Here is a 9,519-nt window from a genome sequence, read left to right as displayed (position 1 = left end):
AAGTGTAGAAAAGAATAAAGAGCACAAGGATGTATCATAATTCCCCTTACAATCCAAGAGTACTCCAGTCCCCTTTCAACACGAAAGAGATTTTACTATTGTTAGGACTTGTACAAGACCAACACAATCACCAAGAACAATCCTCTTGTGATCAACCAAGTTGAAATGAGAACAATCTTCTCAAACTAAACTCTCTTACTTCCAACAATCATGGATAACAAGGATAAAAACCAACCAAGTAGAACAAGAAAACAATCCTTTTATTTCTACTTTCTTGTTTCCAACAATTCCGGGCAACAAGGAAACACACCTAATATCAAACAATCCTTGATACTTAGAAATTTCTTACAATAAATAGTGGATAAAGATATAGAGTAGTTATCACTTTTACAATCTTAAGTGATATATCAATGTAATTGATCTTCCCTTCCAATGACAATAATTCACAAACACTAAAGTGTTAGAATGCTCAAGAATTTTCTAGTTTAGATAATGTGAATGTATGTAGAAAAATTCTTGAATAAAAGTTAAAATATTTGAAATGTGAATTTTGATAGTTTAAGTGTTTGATTGGAAGATGTGAAGTATAATTTGAAATTTCATGTATTTATGTGAGCATAACACCTTTATGAATCATGGTGAAGTCATGAAAAAATATCATGAACAAATGAGTTAAAATAAAAAGGATTCATGAAGAGGTGCATGAAAATGTGTTAAAAAAGGTTCTATTTTTTCAAATTCGTACAAGACTTGTTAAGTTGATTTTAACGGATATTTGACTTAACAAATGCATAACGTTTTTTGAATTTCAAATAATTATTCAAATTTCAAACAACATAAGGTTTTGTTAAGTCAGTTAACCAGATCTAGCTTAAAAAGTACCGACAATTTTAAAAAAAAAAGTTTTTTTATGCATTTGAATCAAAGATTTTTATGCATGATAATTTTAGAACCTTAGAGATGAAAATGTATAAAATATTTTAAGCATCTAAAGCTTTAGTGAAGGTAAGTATTGTCTTTATACCTTCTTGAAACTTAATTCCATTTATTCCAAAGCCTTGAACATAATGCTTTATCTTGAGTTTCATCTCTGTCTTCTTGATATCAAAAACTTTGTCCTCATCAAAATATATTAACATAATGAAAGATTGACTTCACAATTAAAGGATAATATTAAAATAAATAAGCGATTATTAAAGGGTAATATTAGAATAAAATAGGGTCAGCCTAAAATGTGCTATCCTCTTTATATATAACTAGCGTCCAGACGTGCACTCACGTAGGGGTGATCAAAACCAAACCAACCCAATAGAAAATCGCAAACCAAACCAAACCAAACCGAAACCGCAAAAAACCGCATTTGGTTCGGATTAGTTCGGCTTAGTTTTTACAAAACCACAAGGTTCGGTTCGGTTTGCGGTTTGTATTTTGTAAACCGAACCAAACCGAATCAAACCGCACTATGTTACAATCTAAATTTTACTAACTCACATCCAACCCAAACTTAAACTTATTATACATTAGCATTATGATTACGAACAATTTTCTCATCCTTACACATATAATTTCAGTCCCGATCTTCTAAAATCTCTAATAACATTATCGCACCTTCTTTGCCACATACATCTTCTCTCTTCTTCTATAATCTTTACTCTCTTATATTCTTTCTTTTTCACCTTCTCATTTTTATGTAAATGTTCCGTATTTCAGTTTCGTTTTTATTGCATATCTTCTTCTCTAATCTCTCAACACTTTTTTTCTTTTTCACTTTCACTAATCTTTCGTCTCTTCTATTATTTTGTTTCGTTATAATAATTTTTATATTGTTTTATGCTATTATTTTATGTTTAATATTTCACTTTTGTCTAATTTAATTTTTACATATTAAATGGAAAATTGTTGTAAAAAATTTGACGAGTTTTGTTGTTATTTGATAGTGTATGAAAGTATAAATACAAAATTATGTTATCATCTATATGTGTATGTATGGCTCAATAAAATATTTGTAAAAAACCGAACCAACCGAACCGAACCAAACCGCATTAGTTTGGTTTGGTTTGGTTCAGATTTTTTTAAAAGCCAACCGAACCAAACCAAACCGCACTATTTTTTCTCTTGCGGTTCGGATAATTTTTTTCGTCAAAACCGCCCAAACCGCACCGCGAGCACCCGAGTCACGTGCCCGTCTGTCTGCTTTCTTCGGTGTGCAAACGGATAAAAATATAAACAATATTTTTCATGTGTTGATTTTTTATTTTTATTTAATTATTTATAAAATAATAAAAAATAGAATGAAAAAGAAATAAAAACTATTGGTTAAGAGAAGTTGAATTTAAAAAAATTGAAAAAAATATAAATAGAAAGAAAATAGACTACACCAAAATTATGTTTTTCCTTTATATATTGTTATTGTTATAGATTATAGATATATATTATAGATTTTCCAACTATGAAAAGGATTTTGGATGCAGCCATGCAAATCTTTTATTTTCCTTACCTTTTATATTTGTTCCAAACTATGGAAAAACCGAAAAAGTATCTTTCCATCCACTTTCTCTCTTTTGACATTCTTTCTTATTTTTCTTTCAAAATCAAACACAGTGTAAGAGATGATAACGTGTCCGTATAAAATGTAATCATAGAAGACCCCTACGGTAACCTATGCGCCTTCACGTACCAAATCAATACCCATCATGTAGAAGTTTCTCGAACACATAAGAAATGGTTACAAATACACCACGAACGAATCTGCGTTCGAAAAATCAAACTTCTCTGCGTCCAAATTCCGCTACCCTGCTTCGTTTCGCGATTTCATAACCAGGTAAAATCCCCAATTCTCACACTTTTATTCATTTGATCCATTATTATTGATTCGTTGCATCTAGTTTTCTTCAGAAATTTCATTAAAAATAGTTTATATCTGCATCTAAACCTCATGATTTAATATCTGCATTTTGATTGTTAATTTTTCTATGAATTGTGTTGGAATTGGTGTTTTAGGGTTCGATTCCATGAAATTATCAATGAGAATTTGGTTTTAAGTGGTTGATTTTGTAAGGAAAATGCTGATGTTAAGATCTGTGTTTTCTTTCGGTTGAAACGGCGTCGTAGGGTTGATTGTCCTTAATTTATACTGTGATCAATCAACGTGATTATGTTTAATGAATTTGTTTGTGGATGGTATGGTAGGTGTAACGAAATCAACATGAGGGGAAGAAGCTACAGTTACAGTCCGTCACCTCCAAGGTACGGTCGAAGGGAACGCAGTCCTAGTCCTAGGGGGCGTTACGGAGGAGGCCGTTACAGAGGCCGGGATAGAGATTTGCCAACAAGTCTTCTGGTTCGGAATCTCCACAAAGATTGCAGGTATTTGCGGAATCATTTCAAAGCTTTACAGTAGTTTTTTTTTTTTTAATTTTAAATTCTTTGTTTATTGTATTGCCATTAAGAAAAAATTATAAGTGAAGTTATTAAGATAAATCTCGGATAGAAACATGATTTTGGATAGAACATTATGATAGGATATGGTTTGGTTGTTGTTTGGTTATTGTATTACTATTGTGTGGATCGGTATTATGAAGATTTTTTTTGTTATTATTCGGGTTCCTTGTGTAAGTTTCTATATTAGGTCTTTTTTATTTAATGTAATAAAATAAGATAGTGACTGTTTAAAAGAGGATGATATTGCAGTGGTGTTATTGATTTTAATAGACGGATTTGGTTTTTTCAACTGTGATATTTGGTTTTGCAGGCCGGAAGATCTGCACGATCCATTTGGCCAGTTTGGTCCTGTCAAGGATGTATACCTGCCTCGTGATTATTACACTGGGTGAGTATATACTTGTATGAAACATAGCTGATAGCTTTTATAGCTTATGAGAGGCATAGGTGGAGGCTTGGATTTTATTTAAACATGGCTCATGTTGTAGTTTTTCTACTTTGAAGTTGTTTATGTTGTTATTTCCTGATATGGAAAAGACTTTACGGATTTTCTTCTTCAAGTCTTGCCACTTTGTTATATAAGTAACCTTTAATTTATAATCCATTCATTTTATGGGAATTTGGTTTTTTTGTAATATAAGTAACCTGTAATTTATAATCCATTCATTTTATGGGAATTTGGTTTTTTATTGAAAGTGTTGAAGTCAAGAATGAAGTAATAAGAATACTGTATTGAAGTCAAGAATGAAGTAATAAGAGTGTCATTTTGAAGACACCACCAAGTAGTAAGACTTGAAGTTCAGGGTGATGTTAGTTTTCTGAAGGTTGAGTTTGAATTGGTTATGAAGAAGTTCAAGTCTTGAAGATTTGGCACCTACAAGGTTAGAATTGTGTGGTGTTTATTATTGAATTATGTGGAGACTTGAGACTTGAGAGTATCACTTATGTTGGAGACGGGGTCACAATTGTGAATAATGCATATCTGCAACCTACACTACTTCAGTATGCAGACTTGTTCGTTTGTTGCGCCATGTATATCTTGTCTTAATGCTTTTGGATCTTATGTTCTAGGGAGCCAAGGGGATTTGGGTTTGTTCAGTTTGTGGATCCAGCTGATGCTGCAGATGCAAAATATCACATGGATGGTCAAATTCTTCTTGGTCGTGAGTTAACTGTGGTGTTTGCCGAAGAAAACAGGAAGAAACCTCAAGAAATGAGAGCAAGAGAACGAGGAAGGTAAGGATATAGGTTATTGGTTCTCTGTAATGATATCAAAGTTAGTAATTAAATCCTGCATCACTGTCCTTTTGAAATTGCATGTTTTTAGTCTATTCTTGCTTATTAAGTATTTCACATTTCTTATTCAATCTATCCCTGGGATAGGTCATATGACTATAGGAGATCTCCGCGTCGCCGATCTCCTTCACCACGCTATGCACGGACATATTCTCCTAGTCCAGACTATTCCCCTTCTCCAAGACAAAGGCGATACTCCAGATATTCCAGGTTTGTTATATTGCATTAGCTTTTTACTCAATTCCATTTTGTGGCGTAAACTACTTTCTTTGTTTCATTCTTAGTAAGGCCTGTTCTGTCATAATTCAGGTCAATTTCACCAAGAGATGGGAGGTATAGAAGGGGATCATACTCCCCATCCCCTTATGCATCAAGAAGCCCCAGACGAAGTAGGAGTTACAGCAGAAGCATAAGTCCAGGATACTCTAGATGATTTAACTTTGACTAGCTTGGTTAATGTGGGAGATGATCTAATTTATGTCATTTCTAAAGATGCTTGTGTTCAATGCTTCAATGTTGTTAATTGATATGGTAGTAGTAAGGATTTGCCGTAGCTTTGTTATTCTCTATATTTAGCCCTGTTTTTTTATATCAAAAGTTCTACTGGATTAAGTTTTTTTTTGTGTGCTTTTCTAGTTTCTACCTCCAATTCTTGTTTGCCAATTTCATAGGTGATTAAATTTGCAGAGTAAATTATAGTTTGTTTCTTTTGCAATGTAGTGGGCTATATCCTATGCATAGCAGACTCGAGTAAAGTTTGTGTAAATAAAAGGAAAACAGGGCATTACATATTGGGTGGCATCAATCTTGTTTAGATTGAATTAAGCATTTTTTTGTGACATATTGAATCAAGTTGAATTAAGCATTTATCGCATACTAACTAATCATGTTTATGGATGTGTGATTCTCTTCCTTTCATGTTATTTGGATAGATTATACATGTTATGTTTGTTTGGTTTTATATTTTGGAGATGTCAAAAGTGATTGGTTTAGAATTAATTGAGTAGTTATTAATCATAATCGAAGTTAAAGAATGAAAGTTTTAATTTTAAATTTGAATTTTACATTAAAATTAATTACTTAATCTTTGACTTATTTTTAATTAAAATTTATTTAATTAATTTGTCATCTTAAAACAAACTTAGTTTATAATACTTCGTAAGCATACAAATAAAATTTTTAGGGGCAGATTACGTTGAAAATACATTTTTATTTTAATTTACATAAATTTATGAAGAACACTTACGAATTAAGGCACCAGAGGAAACAAATAAATGCAAATTCAAATTAAGAGTATAAACAAATAAATGCATAATCAAATTAAGAGTATAAAGTTTTCGGAAATTATTACAAGATCTCTTTAGACTCTGGACAAGATGTTTTTACCATTCAACTTGTATTTTACATATTTTACTTTACAAATAACCCTTATATAATTCATTTCATTGTTTTTTAATTTTTGGCAATACTTAATATATTTTAATAATTAATTTTCAGATAAAATTCAATCACATTTAAATATTTTTCAAACTCATTTTATAAAAATTAAAATTAATTTCTAATAACATCTAAAATAAAATTCACACTTCTAAATAATTTATATTCCCTAAAATCATGTTTAAATATATTTCAAACTCATTCTTATTAAATATGAGAAAATGAGAAATGTACAAAATTTTATATTGTCAACCAATCACAACCATGTATTTTAATAGTGTAAAACTTTTTTACAATGTCAGTGCATGTGTATTAAATCTTTAAATGGTTTATTTATGAATGTGATTTTTAGAAAATAATGATATATTTTGATAATAAACTTTTAAATAAAATTTACACCCACTAAAATCATATTTAGTTATTTTTCAAACACATTTAAATAACAAATTAACATTATTTTTATTTTTAATTTATTACTAAATGTTTTTGACTAATATATGGATTTGATTTTAGTATGTATGAAGTATATTTGGATGGTATAAAAATCACATTGTTTGAGTTCAAACATGTTTTAATAGTATTTGAATATATTTTATAAATTATTTCAATGTATGAATTTTATTTGAATGTTATTAGAAATTAATTTTAATTTGTTTAAAATAGTTTTGAAATATATTTAAATGCGATTTTAGTGGGAATGAATTTTACTAGAAAATTTATTATCAAAGTATATTAAATATTGTTAATAATTAAAAATATATTAATATAAGTATTATTTGTAAGTTAAACATGAAAAATATTAGGGATGTACATGGGTTGGATCAACCCTCAAAACTCATCCAAAAAATTCAAAAAAGTGGGTTGGGTCGGGTAATTGGGTGAACATGAGTTTCGAAACTAAAGAAGACATTAAGAAAATCGGGTTTCGGGTAAAACTCAATCCAAATCCAAAATACCCATTGACCCACTAATCAAATATTTATTATTACATTTTTATTAGTTTTGATGAAAATTAACTTAGAAATTGTAATTAGTCTCAAAACATTTACTATTTTAGTGAACCATGACATTAACTAATTTTGAATGTTTTATTTTTTGGTTATTTTAATGCTAATACAATTTTATTTTATGTCATGCAACTTTAATTTGTTGCTAGTATTTTATGATAATTTTTATTAGTTGATATTATCATTTATTATTATATAAGGCTAAAAGATAGTAAAAATAGATTATCTAACTTTTTTAAGAAGATACAAATTTTGAGTAACTTTTATGAAAAAAATGACTCATCATTTAGTCTTCGTAATCTTAATAAGGAAAAAAATTATTTGGACAACCCACTTTCCAACTCATCCCAACCCAAAAATTAGTGGGTTAATTCAAACTGACCCATTAATATAACAGGTGGTTAATTTACATCACTTAAACCGAAATGTCCAATATAAATTGAATCTTGGGTTTGACCAAACCTAATCCAAAACGGCCCATCTACACCTCTAAAAAATGTATGGATAAGTGGTTGAGAATAGTGCCTCTTGGCTAAGAAGTCTCTAGTTCAACTTTTGTTTAGTGCAAAATAATTTTTTTCAGCAGGGGATTAAATATGCTATGGTCTTTTTTTTAGGAGTAATTTGAACTCTTACATTTTTGTGAGGAACTAAAAGGAATCTTCATTAAAAAAACTATTATAGTTAAATTAAAGGAATGAGAATAAGCCACAACGACTTACAGGGGCCTATAGTCTAGTTTATTTAAGGTCAGGTCAGACTTATTTAATAAAAATGTCAGATTTAGACTTTTTTTAAAAACCTATTTAATTAAATAGGTCAGCATTAAGCTATTAAAAAAAGATATGAAGTTTTATAGGTCGGCCGATATTTTCATATATATTAAAAATAATCTAAATAGATTGATATATATATATATATATATATATATATATATATATATATATATATATATATATATATATATATATATATATATATATATATAAAAAAGGTTAAATAGGTTGGTCTATATATGTATATATATTAGAAAAAAAGATAAATAGGCTGATATATGCAAATATAGGCCGACCTATAAGACTTCTGTGGATTAATTGAAAACCTTAATGAGAAACAAACTTTTAAATAGGCTTTCAAGCCAGACCGGTCTTTTAAAAAGGTCAGGCAAGGCCAAAAAAAGAGCCTATAATAGGTCATAGGTCAAGCTCAAGTCTTGTAAATATTTAGTAGGTCAGGCTCAGGCCTTCTAAAACCTAGCCTATGTTCACACCTATACGTAATGATAAAAAGGTCAGGCTAGGCCGAAAAAAGAGCCTATAATTTTTAAACCCCCCGCTAATTGATTTGAAACGAAAAAAAGAACTGAAAAGCTGAAATTCATGTGAGATACCTATTACAGTCTCTCATGGTAGACAAAGCCCGTTATTTTAGTATGAAGATGATTTCTTTATGCTCTATGCTCGTTCCGTCGATTCATTGATATAGTTTAAGTTTCATTTTATGACAAATTTAACTTTTACTTCTCACACCGTTAGTGGTAGAGAAACATCCTATAAAATTTTGAAAATACCCATCCAATTTTAGAACTATGATTTTTGCAATATTGATAAACAGTGGACTGAGAATTCTTTTCAGCATGAAATTTCCATAATATTTTGCAATTTCGGAGACCTTTTGTATTAGATCGGCTCTTGAACCGAACAAATGCATTGGAGAAGATGTCAAGGAGATTCACGTTCCCAAAGAACCACTCGAAAACATTGAACATCGAAAAAGTTATGAATTTCCAAACTTGAACTGCCAAATACTGAATTTCGGGTCAAACTATTTTGAATAAACTAAAACGCTTGAGTTTTCTTGCAATATGGGGCATGTTGGCACACATGAGAGCTTGGAATTATAAGGAATCGATAAATCACTGATTAAGTAGCCTAGAGACACACACTGAGCATATTTCAACCCCGAAATCCCGATTTCATGTTCCATTGTTTAAAGAAACAACAACATCAAACTTTATCGTTACAAACACTTTGGCCACTGAAAGTTCTGATGTTTCTTGCATTGATTAAAAGAATGAGGAAAAGGGATCCTTCTCGCATTGATTGGTGAAACAACCATCTACTTTAGCTTGACGAAGCCACTGAGCACCAAAATACCTTGATCCCATCTTAATGTATGAATGCATATGATAATAAAACACAAACCAATTAATGTTGAAAGAAGAGAGAAAATTTTGGGGTGCAACACCTTGTTATTGCTGTATGTACACCATGCTATAGTTGAGTAACTTGGCATAGTTGTAGGTTTGTTAAGTTGAGTTGTAATTCAACGTTCATTC

At 30.1% G+C, this 9,519-nt stretch overlaps 1 protein-coding gene across 1 annotated transcript; it reads left to right on the top strand.

The window, feature by feature from the left end:
• The first annotated feature begins 2,666 nt into the window (after window positions 1-2,666).
• On the top strand, window positions 2,667-5,353 carry LOC131628168 (serine/arginine-rich SC35-like splicing factor SCL33). Its single transcript, XM_058899034.1, has 6 exons — window positions 2,667-2,821; window positions 3,190-3,366; window positions 3,752-3,829; window positions 4,513-4,677; window positions 4,825-4,947; window positions 5,047-5,353. Exons 2-6 carry the CDS (start codon window positions 3,206-3,208, stop codon window positions 5,168-5,170), a joined length of 651 nt encoding a protein of 216 aa, XP_058755017.1. The 5' UTR covers window positions 2,667-2,821; window positions 3,190-3,205; the 3' UTR covers window positions 5,171-5,353.
• The last annotated feature ends 4,166 nt before the right edge of the window (window positions 5,354-9,519 follow it).

Source organism: Vicia villosa, unplaced genomic scaffold (assembly GCF_029867415.1).
Source record: "Vicia villosa cultivar HV-30 ecotype Madison, WI unplaced genomic scaffold, Vvil1.0 ctg.000428F_1_1, whole genome shotgun sequence".
In the NCBI taxonomy this organism is placed as follows: Eukaryota; Viridiplantae; Streptophyta; class Magnoliopsida; order Fabales; family Fabaceae; genus Vicia; species Vicia villosa.
This window is presented reverse-complemented; position numbering and strand designations above follow the sequence as displayed.

Coding starts and splice junctions, on each gene's coding strand:
- LOC131628168 (XM_058899034.1), top strand. CDS start 3,206: ATGAGGGGAAGAAGCTACAGTTACAGTCCGTCACCTCCAAGGTACGGT. Junction 3,830..4,512: donor CCTCGTGATTATTACACTGG/GTGAGTATATAC, acceptor CTTATGTTCTAG/GGAGCCAAGGGGATTTGGGT. Junction 4,678..4,824: donor AGAGCAAGAGAACGAGGAAG/GTAAGGATATAG, acceptor TCCCTGGGATAG/GTCATATGACTATAGGAGAT.